This window comes from Homarus americanus, unplaced genomic scaffold (assembly GCF_018991925.1).
Source record: "Homarus americanus isolate GMGI-L3 unplaced genomic scaffold, GMGI_Hamer_2.0 scaffold52512, whole genome shotgun sequence".
Taxonomy (NCBI): Eukaryota; Metazoa; Arthropoda; class Malacostraca; order Decapoda; family Nephropidae; genus Homarus; species Homarus americanus.
In genome coordinates this window covers 13828960-13855649 of record NW_024735442.1, presented here as the reverse complement: position 1 = coordinate 13855649, position 26690 = coordinate 13828960, and the positions used below count along the sequence as shown (strand labels likewise).

The 26690-nt window shown below is 36.2% G+C and overlaps 1 protein-coding gene across 6 annotated transcripts; it reads right to left on the bottom strand.

Moving 5' to 3' along the window:
• Positions 1-201: 201 nt before the first annotated feature.
• Positions 202-26312, bottom strand: LOC121871039 (GPI mannosyltransferase 3-like). 6 transcript variants are annotated; one of them, XM_042373106.1, is made up of 10 exons: positions 25113-25251; positions 24746-24834; positions 24117-24249; positions 21847-21964; positions 15921-16146; positions 12768-12915; positions 8475-8738; positions 4979-5107; positions 4091-4267; positions 202-1525 (listed from the first exon to the last, which is right to left on the bottom strand). In XM_042373106.1, exons 3-10 carry the CDS (start codon positions 24239-24241, stop codon positions 1111-1113), a joined length of 1602 nt encoding a protein of 533 aa, XP_042229040.1. In that variant the 5' UTR covers positions 24242-24249; positions 24746-24834; positions 25113-25251; the 3' UTR covers positions 202-1110. The 6 variants fall into 6 exon arrangements, with proteins under 6 accessions (XP_042229040.1, XP_042229038.1, XP_042229037.1 ...); XM_042373104.1 differs by lacking the exons at positions 24746-24834; positions 25113-25251 and adding an exon at positions 26217-26312; XM_042373103.1 differs by lacking the exons at positions 24746-24834; positions 25113-25251 and adding an exon at positions 26101-26124.
• Positions 26313-26690: the final 378 nt, after the last annotated feature.

The following is a 26690-nucleotide window of genomic DNA, read 5'->3' as shown; positions in this document are numbered from 1 at the left end:
AAACCACATTGCAATCCTTTACAGGGCTATTTTGTAGTAGATGTTACTTCATAGCATCTCTTGTAATGCTCTCTAGTACTTTACACACTATGCTGGTCAAGCTTGAATATAGGACTCACAAACCTATTTTCCAGTTTCTCTTATTATTAAAGTTAATAGATGCTATTATAGGTAAGGGGTCTACAGAATAAAACATTCTTAAACAAGTGTAGAAACTGTATTTAAAGAATGCAAAAACCAGTGGCAGAAATATATAGTACAATAATATAAATAATGGTTACCCCTCGTGTAACGAGGATGGCCGAATGTGACAGAAATAGTACTGTACTCGCATCACTGTTGCATGGTTGATGGTTCCTCATGCCTTACAGATTTCTCTAGTGATATATGATCTCAAATTACCTTCATCCAAAATTGTAACAATAAAAAATTCTCAAAATAATATTTTCCATTCTAAATTTTAGAATCGTAACTTTTGCCATTTTATCCTTGGAGTAGAGTACTTCATATCAACACTACTGTATATTGTAACTAACTTGAATCTTTGGTATTCATTTAACTTATTAACCTGAAGCATTGTTTTGTTTTTCTTTACCAATTGTCCACTCCCTGGCTAGTCAAGTGGTCAGTCATTTCTCTGTTGTGTACAGGGTGATATAGTACTTTGTGCTGGGCATATACAACCTCTTTGTAACCTATGAAATGTGACCAGCAAAAACCTCAAAGCACTTCCATGATCATGAGTTACCATAGGTCTTAGTCACAGCAAAAGATACATACAGTACCCAACTTAACTAGTGTCTGGGAAGAAAATGAAAAACAGTACCATTACATTATTTTGGTTGTTAGAACAAACTGTAAATAGAAATACTGTGATACTATATCATTCTATTGATCTATCTACCAATGAAATAACAAAAGTAATAAATATTAAAATAATACAGAACTGTATATCTAATGAAACAATCATACAATACTCTTAGTGAAATCACTATATGCAAAATAATACAGTACCTGTATTAAAAAAACAAAAACAATATGATTACCATGATATGTATATCACAGATTGCTTCAATACTTCTAATTTGAGTTTGGAAATCACATAAAGCTTCATTTGCAATAAATAAGAATGTATTTACTTCTCCTGCCATCTTCAATTTGAGCATGAAATACCTCATGACACAAAGAGTAGCGGTGTTGTGCTAGGAAGTCTGCAATTTTATTTTGCAAAACATCAAATAACACTATATGAGTTGGCAGAGTTTTAAATACAGACTGATGTAATTCGCTGTTGAGACCATCCAATTGTCTATGTTCTTTGGAGTTTAGCCTACTGACTGTAATCCCAGAATCATACGAAAATATCTGTTTCTCACTTAGAGAGCTGGAGGTCTGACCATACTCGAGGTGTAGCCAGCTAAGTGGATTTTCTTCAAAAACATCTGCTTCATCCATATAATCCTCCTTGTGCTGAAGATTTGGCTCACAGGTCAGAAACTTCATTGATATGTTTTTATGTAAATGACTGAAAATAATACAAAATGCTGTTAATGTGTGAATAACTAGAAAAAGCTTGTGCAAAAATATAATTACATTTATTATCTACAAATAAGCTTTGCTATACAGAAATCTTGTAACAGATTCTGAAATGAGTTTATTTTATGAAATTACTTTAAGTAGTAAAATATTTTTGGCAAGTTTCAAGGGAATTTCAGTATACTGTACCTTCTACTGCAAGAAATTTATATACAGTACCGGTATATATATTTTTTAACAATCATTGCCCATGTTTTTTATGAATCCATACTATCCAAATACAGTATGGTTTCACATTGCATCTTAATAAAAATTCTTTACTCCATATATTGTTCTCACATCTTTATGCTATACCCTAACTCTCCTCTTAAAATCTACAAAACTTGGTATTTCATTCATTTATACTGTACTGCTCCCATGAGACCTAATCTGAATGCAGTGGGTCCAGCTATATCCATATTTATTAAGACCAGGTACAACACAGGTTGCCCTAATTTAGGTTGGGGGTTGTGTAAAAAGATCAATGTAAGTGAAACTTGGTTTCCATAGTAAAAAGGGGGGGGCTTGTGTTTACAGCTACACTCACAACATTTTAGCAATGTATTTTTTAGTGTCTACTCTATATTTGTGGTCTGCAATTTAATATAAATACTGCACACATGCCACTCAATGTTTATTTACTTACTGTAACATTAGAAATTATGAAAACAGGAAAGAAAAGAGATCTTTGAGTATACGTATAAAATTATGCAATTAACAACATAATTTATTTTTCAGTTAGACAACAGGTTCGTTTTTATTAAAATCATCACATACAATACCCTGTATACTGTACAATAATGTAATTATAACATGTATGGTAGACAGGTTATCTCTGATTACCTTAAGGAGTTGTGACTCTGCCTTGGAAGTCTCACATCTAATGCATAGTTCCCACTCAGTAAAAGTGCATTGGAAATAGGAAGGGTATCCAGCCATAAAACTTATTTCAAATTTGCTAAATGACAACTGAGACACCATGCCATCAAGTAATCATGGTCAAGCATGGATAATAACCACAAAATGATGGTGATGACTGTTTTTGTATTTATGCAATAGCATCAGTATTCATCATCATTCATTACCTTTTGCAGCTATTTTCCACACTTGCACGGGTTAGCTGTGATTATCAGATGGTAGGGTAGGAAGTTTTATGGCTGGATGCCTTTCCTATTGTCAACTCATTTTTGCAGTGGGAGCTAGGCCTTAAAGGTAGGAATTCCATGCTACTCCGTGAGGTAACAAAATAAATCCTGCTTACCTGAATACGGAAAAATTTTGAAGAAAAATTTTGGCAAGGTATTTACTCATACCATATTGTTTCTAAGCCATACTATAACTTTTGGATGATTTGTCGTGTCAGCCCTCACAAGTCATGGTGATACAACTATGTGATGATAGTCCCTTACCTTAATATTTTTATCTTAACAAGTTTAGCTTAGGGTTATTTAAATTCTTAAAAAGTTATCAACATCAGAACCATATTCTAATGACCAGGAGGTGTTCCTAAATTCAATTACAAAATATTGAAACATGTGAGATCCTCCATGAGAAAAATCTTACATACAGGCTACTGAGGCTAGTCTATTTTCATCAATCTAACCCTCAACTCATTGCTGGTTCTAATCCTGTCAAAAACCCCAAGTAGTTAATTTATCAGAATGAGGCATATTCCAACTTGCTGAGAATGTTTAGAATTACAATGCCTACCAAGTCTCTACCCTAACACATATTCAATAAAGCAATCCATAATCTGCCAGCCTGGTAGAATACATATGTATCACAATAGATATTACCTGCTGTGTTTCATAAGATTCAACTTGTTTAGTGATCCGCAGTGTTACCTTTGTAAAATGCAGGCCTTTTCTTAACAGTCGCAAATAGTATAAACCTTGAAATCACTTCTGTGGAGGTGATTAGAGGATAAGAAACAGAAGCCCACTAGCATGACATCAGTATGGTGGAACCAATTGCATGAAATGACAGCATCCATATCCTTGGGAAACCTTTTTCTCTGGGAATTAATAAATTGGGATATGGTAGGAAAGACAGCTGTAGTAGCATCATCACTGTACTAAAGTAGATAACACTGTTATGTTGGGTCATTATAACTAACAAGAGTTATCTGCAAAGTTTGTATATAATAAAAAATGAAAGATAAGAATATAGATAATTTTAGCAGGTACAGTATACTGTTTAAGTGGAAACCAAAAATAACAAATTTGGAAAATAAAAAGACAAAGCAGGAAATACAGCAATAAAGATGTAGAAAAGGGGCAATAACTGAACGGCAATACTGGATTCGAGAATGTCTGGCTCAAGTGTAAAAACTCCAAAATAATTGAACCATCAACATAACAAAGAACATTATTTTTTGTACTAAAACCCACCAATGTCTTACCTATGGCATGACAATTACAGTATAGTTCCACAAAGACACTGCATCTTTTTATTCCTCAACCTCTCCCAGTCTCCTTGTGCTACACAATGCATACATGTAAGCAAAAATGATTACCTGAAGTATGGTGTTGAGTGGCAAGGCATCAGAAAAAGAATATCTGAATTGTTATTTCTCTCAATATCCTTCTGCAGTATGGTCATAGTATCAAGTGGGCCTCGCTGGTGGACCAAACCCAGATATAAGGCAGCTACCAGGTTGGGTACTATCAGGAAGATGAAAACAAATGCACTCCTGAAGTGGAAAACATAATATTAATACTGAAATAAAATGTGAATAAGTTTAAAATTGAAATTTTTGTAAAAATGAATATCAACTTGAATATGCAAAGAAAATTTTCACAATAATACAGGGTAAATGGAGAAGTTCCCACTGACGAAAAGAAATCCTAACCTAGAAACAGGTCTTACAACTCCTTTAATTCAATAAACAAGGAGTCCAAACAAGTCTGTATTGCTCAGGTAATCATGGCTACTCGATGCAAGTGTGGAAAATTACCATAAAATGGAGATGTTAAGAAATTAGACAAAACTGCAGCTATGTAAATGAACCCATCTTGGGTCTCAACACAGGCATTCATCAGACAATGTGTAATAAAAAACATAGCAGATCAGTAAAAACAGAAAATTAGAAAAAGATGGAAGCAAAACAAAATTGATGACTGATCCTGATATTCCATTTTATAACCAAAACTGGACTAGATGACTACTGAAAGTCTATGCCATCCAATGAACCACAATAATGCATATGACTGACTGCTTGAGACTAACAATTAACAATATGATAGTGGGAAATTCAGCCTAGTGTTGAATAATTAAAAATAAAACAACAAATTACAGTAAATCTCCTGATGATAAAGAGCAATACATGTTTATAAAAAATGATGCTTGTAAAGTTTGAGGATTTATGAATTTTTTTTTAATTTTGGCCACACCCTTATCTTACCTGCATCTTATGGAGTGATCTGTCCTCTTGGAGTAAGAAGCTAGTGTGAAAGCAATATAGTCACCAGCAATACACAAGCAGAGAGGCAGGACTGGTAATAGGAACCTGAACTCCTTGTGACCTAAACAGCTGAAAATATTTACAGAAATATTAAAACAAGTTTTGCAATACATAATTAAAAAATTTCTCATGATTTAAAAATACTGTACAGGGTTGATGTGTGAGACCATTTATGGCCAAGGACAGGAGGTGAATGCCCCAAGAGATATCTTCACTAGATCATCCCTTGCCGGTGCCTGACATGGCTAAAGGGGTTTATCCTTACAGTATTTCTTTGGTTCCTGTTCCTATGTTACTTCAGCCCTTCTTTCCCAAATGCTCCTATGAGTATTATAAAGCTAAAAAAAAATATTGAACTGATCCACTGAACCACCCTTATGCTTGAGTCTTGCACAAGCCAACCCACCCATCATCTCTTGCTAGCTTAGCAAGTTTATCACTTGTCCATGCTTGTTTAATATCAAAAATAAAATAAAATCATCACAGTTCTCTAATTTGGCTTAGAAATAAAGAAAATATAATATAAAGCTACTGTATACGTAGTACGAAAATTGAAGAGCATGGGTGTGTATGTTTGGGAAGTGAACGTTTGTGTGTGAAGGCAGTGGGCTGAAACTGTGTAGCTGACTAACCATTCCAGCCACGCCCCCTCCCCTTATGTGAGTCAGCTGGGTGGCTGAGTAGTGTTACATCACCCACAGGATGGCTTCAGTGTGGAAAGAGCTATTCTTTGTAAATAGAATATTACAGTATAACTGTACCAGTGATTTGGCAATCACTTCACTAATATACACAGGACACAGCAAAATGCTGAGATCCCTTATGATAATAATTTCTTTAATTTTTATTTTTTGTGCATACTGTATTGAAGATTGTGTGTGCATGTAACAGAGTAAAAAATAATATAAAATTATGTACTACTACAGTACTGTACTGTATACAGTATCTACTAGAATTTACGAGTTGAAGAATAACCATAACATAGTTCACAGCTCAGCCTCACCCGCTCTGAGTGCTAACTCGGCATCCATCTCTCTCTTGCACTGGTTCCGTGAACATCTTCCAGGCGTTTGTGCTAGTAAAGTTTTCTTTACTGGTGAATTTTACCGCAATCATGACCCCTAAGAGGAAAATTAGTGGCAGGGTTCGTGGTGGTGAAAGTGAGAAAAAGAAAAGAGCTCATAATGTGAGAACTTTTGAAAAAAAAAAGGGTAAATTATCATAAATAGGGGACATTATAACATGGGGTTCAATGGGATACATTCCCAGCCAGTCCCCAAACACACTTGTATTACCGCCAAAAAATATTATTATCAGTACCAAACAAACAACACTCACCACATCATCTTGGACAAAACTGGTTATTATCATGTCCCCTTTGAGGCTAAAGGGACTCCTGTAGGTGGAGTGGAGACAACTCTGATTCCCACACAGTCTCTGGGGAGTCTCATGCTACTTAACCCTTAGGCCCCGGGTAACGTTCCAGAACGTCCGCCTATTTTCCCGCCATTTTTTATTTTATTTATTTATTTTTTTTTTTCATTATTTTAACCCTAACCCGGGGCTTAAGGGATAAAAATGTCAAGCTTCACCTCAGAGACATGGTTGTCTTGGATGTCTTGGCCTTCCCAGACATTTTCAAAGTTACAATACACTGCTCACTTCACAGTCACAAAAACGCAGCAAATTATAATAACAAAAACAATGATAACGGCCGACACTGCTCACATCTTCAAGACAACCGAGTCGACGCATCTTACAGTCACAAAAACACATAAATTATCACTTCACACTCACCATATCACAGTTCAATCTAAATGTTAGTGCTGTCCTCTCACTATAGTGTATAAGAAAAAAAACTGTTGATAAGTACAATGTAAGATGCTGGCTGATAATCATGGAGCATGTGATGGCGGGTTTATGATCAACAAAGAACCAAGGGAAGGGGTGTAGTGTGCAGGTTGGCCATGTGGCAGCGTGCAGGTAGGCTGACAATTGAAGGTAGAGATGTGTGATGCAGAGGGTTAAATATTGTTTCCCTATAAAATGTCACAGACTTGACATAGAAATATATAATTTGCATTGCTGGAATCCTTGCAAGACAGCGATTAATTTGAGCATAAACAACCCAAAGTTTGCAGAGAAAAAAATAATCCAACCAATGGATATCGATGGCTATTCGATGGATATCATTAAAGCGAGTTCTTTTGATCGTATATAGCAAAATGGTGTTAATTTATAACCATCGTTATAGCAGAATATTGCATCTTTTATTACCAGTAAGTTTCACACTACAGTCTCTCCTCAACTTATGACGGGGTTCCATCCTGATGACCAGGTCATAAGTCGTAAGTCGAAAAGGCGAAAATAATACATAGAAATTCTAAAATGGGTGTCTTTTTTTCTTCTCAGCACCACGAGAACTCTCACTTTTATGCTTGCCAGCCATTTTAAAGGGAATTACAAAAAAATATTTTGTCAGTACACAGCGCGATCACTAACGTTGGGACTCGAAAATACGTAATGTGAAAAATATTTTAAAGGACCATGACCGTCGTATGTCCGGGTTGTCGTAAGTCGAGGAGTGACTGTACAGTGTTTTAAATATGGGAATAACTGGATACTCTACACTTTCCACAAAAGTCCTCAAACAGCTGGGCACGACAAATTTCAGAATGAGCATTATGGCTAGTGTCATCTCAGAATAGTTGATATGCTCGGTTGCGAAGTGACTCTCAATATTTTGTAATAATATATGTGAAAAGAAGTAATTAAATTTGCAATCGAACTTCCCCAGAGAGCAATGTTCAGTTTTATAGTTCATTTTGTCATATTGCATGAACCTTAGAATGTTCGAGAACTTTTAGTGGCAAGTGTACACGCTTCTGGCTGTGAATGACTATAATGTTATTTCATGTTTGTAATATTGTACAGTGGAGTCACCCAATAATGTAAGTTAGGGATCGCCAGGGCCTGTGTTACGGTATACACTACAGGTGAGTAAAGTAAGGCTAAAGTGAAAAAATACAAGTCTGACTTGAAATGAAGCAGTCATCAACAGCAGTGGTCCAGGCTATCGTAGTCCTGTAAAAAAATAATTATGCTTTCTATGGCTGGCAGCTCACTATTTAAACTCCATGCTACAGCATTCAACTGTGTTAAGGCACAATTACACATTATTATAAAAAAATTAGGGTGGTAATTAGCGGTGCCAAGTTATTCTTTGGCGCATGACTTTGCTGTACGGTATATTACTTCTGTTTATTAACCTTTCCCAATTTTAGTTACCAGATTACATCATTTAATTGTCAATGGTGTAATAAAGAAAGTTTGGAGAAGGCACTATATACTGGACACAGACTAAAATATAAGATGTCAGTGTAAAATCATGGCTAGAGCTAAAATTAGCCAAATTATATTAACTTATAAAACTTACCTGTAAACAAAGATAGACCACATGCAGACAGACAGCAGTTCCTTGTGTCTCGTTGGGTAGTACAGAGTAGCCAGTATAAAAGGGAGTAGATGTGTGGTGAGTGTTGCAGGCAGACCCTGGGTCAGATACCAATGCCAGGGTAAAACACCATAGTGACAGGCTAAACCTGATACCACATTAAAGTAAGCAAACTTCCATGGTACAATGATAAACCTACCATAGTACCATGAGTCCAGTCCTACAGTAAGAACCATAACAGCAGTTCTGTAATAAAAAAGAAAAAAACATACAGTAAAACCCCTGTAATTTGTACTTCCTTAATTTGAAATCACTCACAATTTTTAATGTTTTGCTGTTACAAAATATATGTTACGTACTATTTTTGCAATATTTCGTTAAATTTCGAAAATGAGACATTTTAAAATACAGTATGTATTAGGATATATATACAGTGATCCCTCGGTTAACGAATGCCTCGATTAACGAAATTTCGGTTAACGAATTTCCTTCCATAAGATTCTTCACTTCGGTTTACGAAAAAATTTCGGTTAACGAATTCCTTACGAATTTTTCGCAACATGTTTACACCTGCTTTTGCCTGCTTACCAGCTGTAGTATTAGTCCGCCAATACAGTAATCGGTTTTAAGGCTTAAATTCGTTACCATTTGAGTAAATATCAAGAAGGTTGTACTATTCAATAATTTTCCAAGTCTTATATTAAAGTTTTTAGTCATTTTAACAATTATTTAACATAATTGAAGTACAGGGAACTAGTTTTTAGCACGCCAAACAGCCGTTTGACTCCCCCATAATGGCATCACTTTGTGTCTGTTCAGTGGAGGAAGCATCTTGCTTGACTCTCTCTTGAACATAAACTATTTTTATGTTTTTACAATACAATTATTGGTCATTCTGAAGTTTATTTTACAAATTGACAATATATAGTGCAGTGCAGTGTTGATTTAAAGAAAATAATCTTGAATTACACCAAGTGAACTAAAATTTTATGGGTGAAATGGCAGCATGGGGTGACTTCTCTTCCACCCCAATGCCTGCTCTTCTCCCTTCTCCTCCACCCCCATTCTAATTCCCATCATTATCATCATCAACCAGGAGCCTTCTACCTGCATACCTCAAAGTAAGTGTACTTTACTGCATTTATTTTTAGTTTCTATGTAATTTTCGGTGAGCTGGAACCAATTACCCAAAATCCCATTGAAACAAGGTTTCGGTTATTGAACGATCTTCTGGAACGAATTGTGTTCGTTAATCGAGGGACCACTGTATACAGTAATACCCCGATTTACGCGGTTCTCGTTTACGCGATTCTACATTTACGCGGTACCTCGCCAGAACTGCAATTTCATTTTACGCGGTGCATCTACTCATATACGCGGTGCATCTACTCATATACGTGGTGCATCTACTCATATACGCGGGAAACGGAGCGGGCAGGATGCGCACAAGGTCGCCCAGTCATCAAAACATTACCGAGTTCTTCACCCGCCACCCACCACAGCCCACCAAAGTCAGTGATAGTGAGGATATGGACTTATATGGACTTTCAGGGGTTTGACAAAGAGGCCCTGCAAGCCTATGTGGTGGATAGTGATACAATTGATACAAGTGGTACAGGTGAGGGCCAATAATCTGCTCTCTGCCTCGGAACCAAACCCCCATCCCCGTGTGCCCAGCCATCTTTTTTACTAATGTAAGTGTTAAAAAACCTAATATTATTGATATTTCTCTTAATAATTAATTGTGTGTGCATACCATCATAAAATTAAGATGTTATTAGTGGAGTTTGGGGGTCGGGCCAGTCTCTATTGGAATTAATCCCATATGTTCTGTTGTTCACTTTACACGGTTTTCACTTTCCGCAGTACCCCGTGGGTTCAATTGACTGCGTAAATCGGGGTACTACTGTACATATTAAATTTTTTGTAATATTTGGTAAAATGTTTAATTATGAGAGACATTTATGAATACGGTATGTATGACACACATGTTGCCCTGGGATGCTACCGCCTGCCTCAGTGTAAACAAGTACAGCTCCTCCCCGACATAAGTCGAAAATGCTTAAACAATACATAGAAAATCTAAAATGGGTGTCTCTTTTTCTTCTCAGCACCACAAAACTCTCACTTTTAAGCTTGCCAGCCATTTTAAAGTGAATTACAAACGAAAATTTTGTCTGTGTACTGACGTTGGGACTCGAAAATACGTAATTTGACAAAATTTTGGTACGACTAAGGCAGGTCGTAAGTGCGGGTGGTCGTAAGTCGAGTAGGTCGTAAGTCGGGGAGGAGCTGTACAGCGTATACACGCGTCGGTCAGTTCATGTGGGTCAGTCATGAAGTGTACGTCAATGGTCTACGGAACAAGCTTTTTCAACTAGTTTTTCCATCAATGTCCAGTGTTTGAGCCATTATGTCTGATAACCCTAAATCTGGTACAGTACTGTACTTAAAAATTTAAATAGCGTGTGCGTGGCGGACACATCCCCCTAGTGCTCGCCCTACCGGGCTGAGGTTGAAGATCTGTTATGGTTATTCTTCAACTCACAATTTTGGCACAACTGAACTAAGTGGGTTGCTGATTTTATACTGGACAGCTGCCAATTCAACTATTTTTACTCACATCAAGTTTGTATTACAATAAATATTTGATGTCCACTTCATGATTGCTTTAATTACTAATTATTTAATTCAGTAAGGTGTCTTCTTATCTACAGTATTTTAGTCTGGCTACTAAGTGACAATTTTATTCAGCTGGGGAAGTTCCATCTTGTAGTCATGAGGTTAAACCAAACTTTGCTGTGTCTACAAGATATAGATTCAAACATATTTATAATCCATTTGCATCTAAATGCCCCCTTTTGCAAAGGAACACCTTACTTATAACATGAATCATCCCCCTCCCATCCTTTTGTAATTTTAGTATTTTGATCTGGCTGGCGCTAGACGTAATCGTCAGTACTGTCAAAGTAATATTCTGCATTGTACTATCTCCCAACTGATGTACAAGTACACTTTCCTTCCTCAACCCCTTTACCTCAAGTCCCCCCACATAAAGATACCTACCCTAACACACCCCTCCTCTCTCCCTCCCACTCACTAGCAAATGTTTCGAATTCACACTTAAGAGTTCGGGGTTCACACCTCAGAAATAGAGAGGATTGGCAATGCTAAGTCGTAAATGCAAAAGTGGAGCCAACTATACTTATACAAAAAATGGGAATTAAGGAAGCTTATGAGGTTTCATCAAGTTGGTTAATGCATTTTACACTATCATATTATCAAGTTGCCTGGACATTCAGGAAAGAAAACAAATGCTGTCTCTCCAAAAAGTGGAAGAACACTATAACCTCTCTCATGACTAATTGTTTAACACAAGAAATTGCACTCTATTGGTGATGCTTAGCTAGGAGAAATTACACCTCAGCATTGGGATTAAAGCTGAACAAGAACAGGACTACGATCCTAAGAAAATTACAGCCTGTGAAAATGCTGTCTATTCGTTTTGACTTCTCATTTTCAGCAAGGCTGCCGAACTCCACAAAGTAGACTCTTGAATTTACACATCTCAATTTACAGCGAATTTGAATTTGCCTCCTTCTGTCCCCAGATAGCATCTGAACCAATCCCATAGCAAGGTGATGATTATAAGTTTGAAACATTCATAATAGACCATGTAGTCTCCTGTTGACCATTTAATGAGCTTTTCAATTTATTGGCATGCTTCATGTCCATACCCTCCAGTAAATTCAAGGGTTTGCTGTATACTCTACAGCACTTAGAAAAACATGAAAGTGCTTCTTATGCATTATGTAGCAAATAAACCTGTATGGATGATATAAAATTTTTTCCAAGGGTGCTATGAAAAAACTTTTGTAAAGGAGCATTTTAATGTAGAATAATGTATTTAATCAATGTATTTAATCAATACCCTATAAGGTTTACAGGTTGACAATCCCTTATCAGAAAACCTTGGGGCCAGATTCATTTCAGATTTCGGAATTTTTCAGATTTCAGGATGGTTAGGTTAGATTTTTTTTTTTTTTTTTTTTTTACAGGGAGCAGAACACCCCTCCTAGAAAAAACTTTTGATTTTCAGAGGTTTTCGGAATTTCGGATAAAGGGTTGTCAACCTGGCTGGTACAGGAGGGTATTAAGATTTCATGTTGAATGCTACATGGTATCAATTATCCCAAAAAATTACTATCTAGAGGAGTCATTCCCTATATACAGTACTGTACATACTTCATATTATGAAAAGTCTAATGTACTCACATGGTGAACAGGTATTTCAGCAACAGCCACATTCTGGAACGTGTGAACCACAAGTGTTGCAGGCACAGAGGCACAAAAGGTATGGCTGCTGTTGGCCGCATGGCACACGCTGCCCCGACCAGCAATAAATAACCACAATCATGGGAGTCTGTTGATAAACAAAAGCACTCACTTCCATCAGTGTACAGTATACAGACTAATTTTACTAACTTGTTGGTCAAGTATTAACAATTAGTTAAATTTATTATAAGATTTCAAACATTCTGTTACTAGAGAATTTGGAGCAAAGTTTAAATTTTCATAATTTAACCCTGTATCCTGAAATAGCTGCTGTTAATTCGTGCTATAAAAAATTACGACATTATACAGTATGCAAAATACTATATGATTCAACATATAAATGCCAACCACTCTTTCTTTTCTATAAATAAATTTCATGTGCACTAATATGCAGTCTTCATGTCTAATATATCTCTTCTCACCTAAGCAACCTGTGATTATATATATATATATATATATATATATATATATATATATATATATATATATATATATATATATATATATATACACACTGTATATATATACAGTTGTACCCCGCTTTACGCGGTCAATTGAACCCACAGGGTACCGCGTTAAGTGAAAACCGCGTTAAGTGAACAACAGATTATATGGGATTAATTCCAATAGAGACTGGCCCGACCCCCAAACTCCACTTTTTGACAACACACAACTATGTTGTAGTAAAAATTTTATCTTAACTTTATGATGGTATGAACAAACAAAAATATAGAAGAGGTTAGGTAAGGAAAAATAAAGGTTAAGTTAGGACAAATAAAGGTTAGGTTAGGAAAACTAAAAGTTAGGTGTAACACTTACGTTAGTAGACGAGATGGGTTGGCATACTGGGATGGAGGCGGAGGGGAGGGAGGGAGGAGGAGGAGGGGGAGGGAGGGAGGAGGAGGAGGGAGAGGCGAGGCAGGCGGGAGCGGGTGGGGCAAATCTAAAAATAGCGTCTCGAGCCGGACACTCTGCGCGTATATGGGTAGATGAACCGCGTTAAGTGAAAGTTCGGTTCTGGCGAGGCACCGCGTATATGAGAAATCGCGTTAAGTGAAACCACGTAAAGCGGGGTACAACTGTGTATGTATATATATATATATGCTGATAACCACAAGGAAAGAAGAAAACACGAAGTTCGTGTTTTCTTCTTTCCTTGTGGTTATCAGCATATACCTAGATCACGCGCACCTACAGTGATTTACTTGCATATATATATATATATATATATATATATATATATATATATATATATATATATATATATATATATATATATATATATATATATATATATATATATATATATATATACCTGTATATATATATACAGGAGGCTGCTTTTGGATATTGAGAGTGCAAATGATGGTGTACAGAACTACAGTATACATATTGACAACAAGTTTTAGTCATAGAATATCCATAATAATCCCTTCCTGCATCTATTTTAGATACCGTAAACTTTCCTTACCTGTTTAAAGACATTCCAGTATATAACTACCTGTACAGTACACAAAACATTTATGAAAAAATATATTATCACGTGAACAAAAGGAAATGATTACCTGTAGTGATATCCCTGTTAGCCGGAATCATTAGTGCAGAGTTCTTCCCGGGAACGAGAGTTTTCTGGTATTGAGACAAATTTCTCATCTCTGAATTTTACAGGGTATCTGTACTGTACTGGGGTAAGTTTTGCAAGAGTGTAAACTACACATCTCACGTGAAGAGAAACTATCACATGCTGTATCCCCAAAATGTTTCCAGGTGCTGGGGAAAGTTTTCCGAGTCGTTAATTACAGGTACGCATCTCGCACGGACAAACTCAGAGCTGTATGTATTTATGCAAACACCACTGTATATGTAAAATATATTGTAAATAAACAAAATATACTACAGTATACACTATTCTGTACTGTACTCACTAGCAAATACTGTCATCTTGGGTTTGTGATGCAGGCAGATCAAATGGTGATATGATGACACAGGATGGCCTGCCTTGTCCTGTACCATCTACTGGGTACTGTAGCAGGTGTTACTGTTACCCTCCTCTCCCTCCATGAAGGAGGGACTGTACATGCACTGCATACTATACACATACCCTGTACACACTAGCCTACAGTAAGTATACACTGTCCAATCTGCTATGTACAGTACTGTTTGTACAGTACTTTCATTCTCACTGAATGTACAGTAGAGTATACGTAACTGTAATCACGTTTTACAACTCAGCACTGCTTTAGCACCGTATTCTTGGCTGATTGTGTCCTGGTAATGTAATGTTCAATACTGCAAAATACAAATTGTATGCAAAAACAGCAGCAACAGAGGGAACAACCTTGTACAATGGCAGCAGAATATGAAGTAAGCATGTGAGCCTACAGCCTAAGTTACCCAGGCAGCTAGCCCACCAACGCGCCCAGGACGTGGGGATGTTTCAGAGCCTGTTGCAATCTTTCGGAAATCCTAGAAAATTTGTTCGCATGCCTGGAACAGAGGGATTGGATTTCCTCAGAATTATTTCGGAAAATGAGCACGAGATCTTCCTTGGAAACTCGTTCCAATGTCCGAAATGGATAGAGCTTTCCCGGAATTTCCCAGAAGGCTCAAAATTTATTCCGGCTATTTGAGAGTTCTGGAGACCAGAGATTCCTACTAACGGGAAGATTACTGCATAAGATGTTCAACGAATACATTATTGCAATAATATTAGTTGGTACAGGAGGTCCCTGGGTTATGCATGTCTGACTAACGAACATCCGCCAATACAAATGAAGTTAAACTTTAAATCTGCAGTACCTGTATTTTATTTACATTATGACTTATTTTTTACTTTCATTTACTGTATTTTGTCATTCTATTTCTTTTTCACTCTTAAATCAAGTGATTTTAGATGTCTATAAGGACTTAGGCATTTATAAAGTGTGATTTTATACATTGTTCTGTAAGTACGATATGCACATAAGGTATGTGGTTCGACTTAAGTACATTTTCGACTTAAGAACATCCATAGGAAAGAAACTTGTACTTAACCCGGGGACTGCCTGTAATTGTATAAACATATAGTTCACAATGTTTATGCCCAGTAAATACCTTTTACTCTTCTCCATGGGTATAGGCAGAGAGCAACAGATAGAAGAATCATCTCAGCACAGGATGTTAAAGTTCGTGGAGCACAATACTCCAAGAACCATGAAGAAACCAAGCAAATGGTAATCCAGCCAGTTGAGTTTTTACCATACAAGATCCCAGATAACTTCCAGATATGATAGTCACCAACAGCAAAGGCAAGGGCATGAAGCACTCTTGGAACATGAATCTGTGAACAAATAGCAAAGAATGATTGTACAAGTGAAAAAAGCCGTTTTTTTCTAAAAAAACAGTTTTTCTGATATAGCTCGAATGCGATGTCAGCAAATGCTATCTAGGTATGTTAATTCCTAGCCAATTCGCCAGGCCAACATACAGTACAGACAATTAAAACATCTAATAATTACTTTATAAGTAATATTAGGAGGACACGTCGCTACCTGGCATTTATTTGCAATTCTCAACCCCCCCCCCCCGTTTACGTCCAACTATGCGCATCGAGAACCTCATCTCTTGCCTCAGAGAGAGCAGTAACTAAAAGTCAACTCTCGAGGGGTGGAGATGGGTGGGTTATGGACGTCGCATTTGAGCTATATCACAAAAACTGGTTTTTAGAAAAAAACGGCTTTTTGTTCAAGCTGAATGTGACGTCAGCAAGAATACCCGAGCAGGAGGTGGAGGGGGAGGTGACTTTGCATACAAGGCTCCGCTGACTGAGGTCCCAATTATATTATAAACCGTTTTGAACATTTCCAAAATTAGGAACATTTACCAGAAGGTAAAATGTTAATTTACTTAAAAAGGATACCCACTTTATTCTAATGAGGAAGAAGGTCCTGGTAGTGGAGATGGACTAGATGGGGGAGGGGAACCCAGCACCACCACATTTGAAGCATCTCTCAGAGATAGATGAAGATAGCTGTCTTTGAAAGTTTTTGGAGATCTCCAAAAGCCCATTTCCTTGATCTGACTGAGGCTCATATGCCGCAGAAAGGCCACAGACCCTGCATATTTCATAGTGTAATGTGCCAAAAATTTCTTGCCAGGGTCTGTTTGATTCACTAATTGAGATAAGGATTTTGTCAATTGACGAGGAGATAATTTCTTACCATCCCTTGATGAGAAAACATAAGGGCCTCGATTAGGGAATCTGGTTAACCATTCCTGAAGATTTTTAACTGGACACAATATGTGAGGAACCCTAGTTTCATCCATTAGACGTTTCATCTTAATAGGTTGACCTTGGAAATCTTCCCTTTCATTTTTTCTTAGGATCTCCGTAGAAAAAAGGATAACATCCTCGTCAGATAATGATGGATTATTGGAAATTGAAATCAGTTCACTGATTCTCATACCCATTGCTATTGCTAGAAGGAAAGCTGCCTTCTGGAGTAATTTATCCCTGTTCAGATTTACATTGTAATTAGGCCCCATAAGAAGATTAGTAACTTTTTCCAGAGACCAAGGCGGGATTCTCTTGGGTCGAGGAGGTCTCTGAATGAAAAAGGACGATCTTAGCATTTGATAAATCCTTGGGTTCAAAGTCATATTAAAACCCCAAGCCAGAGGGTCAACCAACGCTGATTTATAAGATGCAATTGTCGATCCTTGAAGGCCTTTAACTCTGAACAGAAATTTTAAAAATTCTAATACAACTGTTTCCGATAATGAATCTGGAGTTGTTAACTTGAGAAATTATTGAAAAAGATTCCAAGCTTTCTCATATTGAATAGAAGTTTGGGGTCTATGACCTGCTAATACTTGATTAGCTATATTGGAATTACCCAACAACCTATTTAAACATTTTTTTGAGATACTCCAAGATCTTTATTTGTTGCCAATCAGGGGCACAGACAGTATCCCCAAGTAAACACTTAAGGGAAAATTCCTACGTGCGCACTATCACCCGGCAGGGTTGACAGTGCTGAGCCGCTAACATAGCGCTCTATTGGCAGCAACGTTCACTGTTACTCTAGCAATATTTATTGGGTTGAGAATTCCACCCTGAGTTGGTCTCATATAACCCATAGAAGGTGTAAAGTCCATTTCAACATAACTCTAGATTGCTAGTAAGACCGGAAGGTCAACATTCCGGAAGGAACGCTAAGTCTAGCAGCCTCGCTAAAGTTCGCTTGAACCCGCTACTGAGGACATCAAAGTTATGAAGAGACAAACTCAACTCTGGCCTTTTTGCTGAGAACAAATAGAAACCCAAGGGCGGAAGCCCAAAGGTTTTTGTGAACGAACATAAGAGTATGGAGAGAGATAGTCATAGTATTCATATTAGCATGTGAATAATTGGGACAAAGATCGTAAATAATATACATATATATGTATACAGTATATATAAATAGATATATACACATATTCTCTTTTAGTGAAGACGAGCCCGGGAGGGCGCAGCGACTTTCACTGAGTGACTTAAAGGCAAGGGATAGTCACACGATCTAAACGACTCACAAACAAAATGTGTTTTGGTCGCCATGCTGACCCAAAGTCGTATAAGAAAATGTCCCAAATACAATAAATGAGAGACATAACAAAATAAAAGTCACTCTACTTCATCACTGTGCTATTAAGTACAAATACCGTATATAATATCCTTGCAGAGGTGAGTATTTCAGCAATTACAACTCAAATTCGCGGAGCTTCCCTTTGTGTGTATTATAGCTGAATCGCCAGGCAAGAGATGAGGTTCTCGATGCGCATAGTTGGAAGTGAACGGGGGGGTTTGAGAATTGCAATTAAATGCCAGGTAGCGACGTGTCCTCCTAATATTACTTATTAAGTAATTATTAGATGTTTTAATTGCCTGTATGTTGGCCTGGCGAATTGGCTAGGAATTAACATACCTAGGTAGCATTTGCTGACGTCGCATTCAGCTTGAATAAAAAAAAGGCCTATCTTAGTTGACACACACTATACTAATTCAAAATATAGCTGAAACTCTCTAATCTGGCTACCATGGGACATGACCCCTTGCTGGATGATAGAATCTGCCAGACAATAGATGGTCACTTAAGAATAACTTAAAAGGTGAAATAATAAATGAAAAAATGGGTAAAGTATGATTTTATGAACTCATCCTAAATGAAACCATATTTATACTTCCAAATTGATTATTGTAGATGATAATCTTCATAGATATAATTCAATAACACAAAATATTCAAATTAACAAATAATTAAAATTGAATACAAAACTGTACAGTACAATAATACCAGCTGGGAGAATGTGACTTTTCTCACATAAAGGCAATTTAAAAAAAAAAATTGTAATTGGGGTTAAAAATATCTTTAAATGCTTGAATGTCTGTACAGTGGTCCCTCGGTTAACGAACACAATTCGTTCCACAGAATCGTTCGTTAACCGAATCTATTATTTCAATGGGTTATTGGGTAATTGGTTTCAACTCACAGAAAAAGTACATACAAAGTACAGTATATATGTTTTTATAACCTTTATTGTGTAAAACATTTTATAAAAAATCTCATAAAATATATATATATACAGTCGGCCCTTAACATACGCGGGCTTAACATACACGGATTTGCAAATACCCGGATTGCCGCCGGAGGAATATACATTCAAATCGCACGCGACACCACACACTGCACACCGCCCGCCACACACACACACACACACACACACACACACACACATCACCCGCCACGCCACCCTGGGTTCCCGCGCTCCCTCAGTCAGTCAGTCTCGCTGTAACCACGCTTGTGTTGACATCAGCATTGTAGATGCAAAAATCTTACATTTCCGTGAATGTATTATATCAAGCACAGTATGAATAGAATATCACTAATATAACAGTATTTTAACCGAAAACTATTAAAAAAACAAGTAACATATCTTGAACATCGGAAGGTTAGGTAAAGTCTTTTGTTTTCATGTAGTTTATCCTAATTTACATTGAAATACATTACGTTTCAGCAAAACTACTATTTATTTCTGAGAATATGGAAATGTAATATTTTTGCTGAAATGACATACGTATTACAGTGGAAAGTGGGATAAAATAGTGATGAAAGCAATGACTTTCGCTTTCTTTCGTTCAAAAGATGTTACCGTAATAGCTTTTTGAATGGTTTTCAGTTAAAAAAACTGTTGTATTACAATAATATTCTATCCGAATTCACTTGTGATGCAACAGTTTTTTAACTGAAAACGATTCGAAAAACACGTGTACCGTCTAGCTGATACGGCAGAGCCCTGATCACCCTGGTCTTAATCAGACCAGAAATTGCAGTGAAATCTTTTAAGAAATGTGGGATTTCAATGCTCTTGATGGAACAGAAGACTTTTGTTAGGATTATGAGGCTAATGAGAGCGTGATTGAGGATGAAGATATTGATGATCCTATGGCTGATGATGGTGTTGATCCATATGACGATACTGTTCAAGGAGACGACTGGGAGTAGCTGTTTGGTGCTGATGACAAGGAAAATGATTTTGATGGATTGTAATGAAAATATTCAGAAATATGGTATTGTAGTATTTATTCAAGTGAATTAGGAAAGAATATTATTGTAATACAACAGTTTTTTAACTGAAAACCATTCAAAAGTTATTACGGTAAAATCTTTTGAACAACGAAAGAAAGCGAAAGTCATTGTTTTCTGCCATGATTTTATCCCACTTTCCACTGTAATATGTACGCTATTTCAGCAAAAATATTACATTTCCATATTTATTTCTGAGAATATATTCATTCAGTCACAGTTAAGGTAAAATATACTTGTGATGTAATATTTAATGAAATACCGGTATTTAGAAAAGGTTTAGTTTTCTTTTGTTTCAAATTTAATTAACAAAGATTGATGTTTCAATGTAATGAACAAAAATTTATGTATCTATAAATAAACTTTAAAAAATGAATACTTTATGTTTTACATCGTCTCCGCGTACATACTATGCATTTGGCTACTTTGGGCTTACTATGATGACGCAAGAGATCTGCCCTGGCAACTGTACCGACACTCACAGCTGGTGGTGAGTCAAGTTTCATTGTTTACTGGTAGTTACTGGTAAATATTTTCAACCTAACGAAACTATTACCCGTTTAGAGTCGAACTTCAATTTTTTGCCAAAATTTGATCTTAAAACTCGAATTACACATTTATATGGGTTGAATAAGGACATGGGGGGCCAGGGGGTGTTTTTAGGGGCGCTTAAAAATATGTTCTTAACATTCCGGGTATCTCTGTTACCTAACCCAGCGTATGTTAGGGGCCGACTGTGTGTGTGTGTGTGTGTGTGTGTGTGTGTGTGTGTATGTATATACAGCCACTCCTCGACTTAAGACTACCGGACATCGACCGCTAGTCGTACAATTTTTTTCAAATTCGTATTTCGAGTCCAGGCGTTAGTGATTGCGCTGTGTACTGACAAAATTTTTGTTTGTTAATTCCGTTTAAAATGTTTAGCGAGTTTAAAAGTGAGAGTTTGTGGTGCTGAGAAGAAAAAAGACGCATTTAGATTTTCTCTGTACTTATTATTTTCGAATTCGACTTACGACCTGGATTTGGTCCCTAACCCGATATATGAGATTGAATAGTGTGTGTGTGTATGTATGTATATATATATATATATATATATATATATATATATATATATATATATATATATGTAAATATATATATATGTGTGTGTGTAAATTGAAAACAAAAAGTTTTATGGTAAATGACAAATTATATGTATCTGTATACTGTACTGGTATATCCATCTAGTGGGGATACCTGAATAATAGAAATCCCCAAAAGTAGCCCCGTAATAAAGAGCCTCCTGACAGAGGGCTACTGCCAGACACAGCTGTCCATGATAGCCATAACAAATCCATTAAATATTGAATAATAAAAAAATAATTTATATCAGAAGCTGACATTTCATATTTTAAATGTAACACCAAACAATAACTCACCAACAGGAATTGATGTTCTAAACCCACAAGGGCTAAAACTTTGTAAAGACTTGCAAATATGGCTGGATAAAGCACACTTCTTATTCCCTCCTGCCACTCCCATGTTTGATATCCATACCTGGTCCAGAGATGAAAAATATAATTACATTTTGATTACCAGCAAACAGTATTAATTCATGTTATCCTCTTCACCACTAGTCAGCTCTACTGTATAGCTGTTCAGGTGGTTAGAAATTTCTCTGTTCGGCACTGTTGGTAACATTACAGCATTCCTCAAATCTACTGTAATCTTTCTGCATAACAGTTTACTCCACAATGAAAATATAGAAAACTGTGATATTTTCTCTTATAATTCCTCGCATGTTACTGGTCAACAGTGAATGGAATTAAAAACAACACAGCCTTTCTTGTTCATTGTAATTTTTTTTATCTGCTTCATCAGATTAAGTGAGAATTTTCAGAATAGTATACTGTATATCATGCACTTCAAAATGGCCGTGAATCGCCAAATCCGCGAATAACATTTGCTGACCAGGGGGATGGGTTACATTTTTACTTGTGTACAAAGAAATGTATATTTCCTTTATGTGTTTGCCCTTTGGACAATTATTTCTTTTACCTGTATTGTATATATGTGTGTGTGTGTAGACACACACACACAAAACACATACAAATAAATAATAATGGGAAAATCCTCTCACAAATAATCAGAAACAAATATATTAAAAATGTGACAGTATACCCTCAAATCTACGCTATGCTTTGTTATTAATAAAGCATGGAGTGGACTTGAGGATAGACTATCACATTTTTAATAAATTTTTTTCTCATTATTTGTGAGAGGATTTTCCCATTATTATTTATTTGTATGAGTTTTATGTGTGTGTGTGTCTACATACATACATATACACACACACACACACACACACACACACATATATATATATATATATACAATACAGGTAAAGGAAATTACTGTCTCTAGAACGAATGACTCCTTGTCCCGACCGCAAAAATGACGGCAATTTTAAAACTACCAGACATATACAGTGACCCCTCCGTGTATGTAGAAGGCTCCTGGATGATGATGATGATGATGATGGATTTAGAATGGGGGTGGAGGAGAAGGAAGAAGAGAAGGCATTGGGGTGGAAGAGAAGTCACCCCATGGCGCCATTTCACCCATAAAATTTTAGCTCTCTTGGTGTAATTCAAGATTATTTTCTTTAAATCAACACTGCACTGCATTATATATTGTCAATATGTAAATTATATTTCAAAATGATCAATAATTTGCTTGGAAACAGAAAAAAAGCGTTTAGTTGAAGAGAGTATCAAGCAAGATGTTACCTCCAGTGAAAACAGAGAGAGACTAACTCCTGTTATGCTGTGTTAAGAGGCTGGATGCCGCGCATTTAACTAGTCACTTTACCTTCAATTATGTTCAATAATTATTAAAATGACTAAACAATTGAATATTAAACTTTTAAAATTATTGAATAGTATAAACTTCTTGATATTTACTAAAATAGTAAGGAATTTAAGCCCTAGAACCGATTAATGTATTGGCGGACTGATACTAAAGCTGGTTGCCCGGTCAGTGCAAGCAAAAACATGTTGAGGTCAGTTCGTAAGAACTTCGTTAACCGATTTTTTTTTCGTTAACCGAATTGAAGATCCTTATGGAAGGCAGTTCGTTAATCGAAATTACGTTAACCGAGGTGTTCGTTAAACGAGGGGTCACTGTATAAGCATAAAAAAGTGTACTGTACTGTATATCCTGTATTTGAACACTTACTATATGCATGAGCAATAATCATTAATTATTAAATCAATAATATATAAAAATACATAAAGCACTTGCAAGGACCCAAAACAATTACTGGTACAATTTTGAATGTTCATATCTGGAAATAGCATATGCCAGCACCACTAGAGGTCAAAGCCTCAGGTTAAAGATGCCATAGCTCAGAAAATTGTCAGGGCAAGCTTTTTTGGTGTGAGAGTTGTGAACTTTTGTAATAATCAGCCAGTGTTGTGATGGCACTGAGGGTGAGCTCATTCCAGACCAGACTTGACCAACACTGGAGCAGGTTCAGACACATGCTGGGGTCAGTGGATGCCCAGTACCATACTTTCAACTGTGCATAGCAGAGATGATATCAGCGGCTAATAGGCCAATCATTGGCAAAGGGGATAAAACATAAGTAAAGCAAAGCTAAGAAGGTACGATTGCTTACATTTCCACAAACTAATCAAGAAAGACTTACCCAAACACTAGGTGATGAGCAATTTCCGTGGCCTGCCAGAACTCATCGGCTACAAACCAAGTCTGTACAAGCACAACACTTAGTAATCTCACAATGATGAACAACCACAGTGGAGTGTCTGTCATATTTCAAGCTGAAACAGAAAATTATAGTAATTTTCAAAAGTTGTTTAAGTGTTATGCCTGATATTTACAAAAATATGTAAATTTTAACTAAACATTAAGTCAGGGGTTCCCAAGCTTTTTCTAGCACGACCCCATCCAGTGTTGTCAACTATCCAGTGCGACCCCAAATCATATCACTGGCAGACCCAAAGGACCCCAGCGACCCCATGACCTCTTTGCGACCCTACCTAATGAGCCTTCCGACCCCAGGTTTGGGAACCCCCGCATTAAGTAAAAGTATTTAGGACATATTAATATTTGACCATTTTGAAAGATGAATTGATCAATATTATTTGACCACTGTAAAAATAAAGTCTTTTGGGTTTTTGTGTTGCCCTCAGAGATCTATTGTATGTACCGTACGATGCTGTGACTTTGAACAGTGTTTGAGGTTCTTTTTAAGCTGCAGTTAAGTTTCATGGTTAAAAGCATATGTTAAGTACACAATTGATGGGCTATCCGTACATGCCAACAGAAATTCAGCAAACAATATTCTTTCTTTGCGAAGAGAAGATTTATAGGTGTCTGAAGTCATCCTAGAGATGGGGGTGACTCTGAAAATGAAGATGTCTTCAAGTAAATACTAACCTAATAAAAATATGCTTTATATCTTTTTTCAAATTTTTTTATAAAAAAAAAAAAAAAACAGGGGGTTCCCTCATCATAAGTGGTTAATAGGAACCAGAAAAAACCCACTGATAATGAAACCAGTTATAAAGGGAAATTAATTCCCATAAGAATTATTAGGAATAGGGTCTAATCATCCCATTGTTAGTGACACTCATAAATTTTAATTTGGTATCTTTTAACAGTTACTGTATACTATATATACCTGTATATATATTGGTGGATTTCAGCCTTGGAATCCTCTTAACTGCAGGGACGTTTTACGTGTAGGTCCACAATTATTGGACCACTTAAGTGAGAAACCACTTATAATGAAGTCGGAAATGTATGTAAGTTGGACCACACCCTATGTGCACTATATCATTGCCTAAGTCCTTATATACAGTATATATATATATATATATATATATATATATATATATATATATATATATATATATATATATATATATATATATATATATATATATACACACACACACAGGTAGTGCCCGACTTACGACCGACTCGACTTACGTCCATCCACATAATCACAATCAATCTCAAGTTGTTCCCCGGTAATGGACAACTAACAGATCAGAGAAGAGCAGAACTCACTCACGGTAAAATAGCGTTAGTAGAAACTTTGCCAGTCATGGCAAAATATATACCGCCAATATCATAATATGTACTTTGTTTAATATGGTGGGGGATGAAGCCCCTGGTTAGGAAGTTAGGTAAGGTTATGTAGGTTTCTTTGGTTGATTAGGCCAGGTTCTATTAGAGTCTAGTAAATGTAGCCTCTTTTAAAATACTTACCAAAGTGATACGAGCACCAGTCAAAAAATTAACAAAATCTAATAAACTTTTCCGATGATAGCAGTGTTCTCATATTTTACCAAATTGTATTCTTTACATAAATCACTCAACGTGCACATTTAGGCATAAAGCTTTACTTAGAACTGTACTTAGCCCATGTATATGGTATATAAACATACACGAGCTTTAATCAACTGTCTTAAGGGACTTCATCAATAACCAAAACGATAATTTTACCCTTCATTACAAGACGTTCAAGTTACATCTTAAATATAATACAACATTAAAAGGTAAATATTTTGAAACGCATAAACACAAACTTAGGTAATGTCACACTCTAAAGGCAACAGTTCCTTCACAAGTAATTAAGAGAAAAGTCCAACAAACACACACACCCGAATTTGTTATTGTCGTTTATTACTATATACGGGTTATGCAGATATACTTTCTTATATTTGTAACTATTTCAAATATAACTTTTTCATGATGGAAGAACACGAATGAATTATACCATATATAGTTTGATGTTAATACTGAGCACAAAATTTGTTACTCCATTGCAAAGGTTGACGGCTCTCGAGTGTTAATCCATGCCTAAGTTTTATTAATTGTATAACCTAATTTTGTATTTCCACTTGGCTGTCAATAAGAAATGGGCATGGGTTTGTATGCTTCTAAGACAATAATTATATTATGATTTCAATCCAAGAACGATGAGCCACACGAGAAAAAGATCGAGACTTGAATCATTGTTCAGTAATATTCAATATCTAATTTTGAAATATTAAAGTTAATTAAAAAAATAAAATATATAAGAAACAAAGCCTAAGTGATCAATGCAGATAATCTAAATGTCAAATAAAGTTATTTTCAAGCTACATCATACATGTCTCAGTATCATTCATTGGGTGGGTGAGGTATGAATTAATTATTAAATTTAGCAATTTAGTACAGTATATGAGTTGGCTCCGTGTGATTCAATTGA

Coding starts and splice junctions, on each gene's coding strand:
- LOC121871039 (XM_042373104.1), bottom strand. CDS start 24,241: ATGACAGACACTCCACTGTGGTTGTTCATCATTGTGAGATTACTAAGT. Junction 12,916..15,920: donor CCCATGGAGAAGAGTAAAAG/GTATTTACTGGG, acceptor GTTTATCAACAG/ACTCCCATGATTGTGGTTAT. Junction 8,739..12,767: donor CTGAAATACCTGTTCACCAT/GTGAGTACATTA, acceptor TTTTTATTACAG/AACTGCTGTTATGGTTCTTA.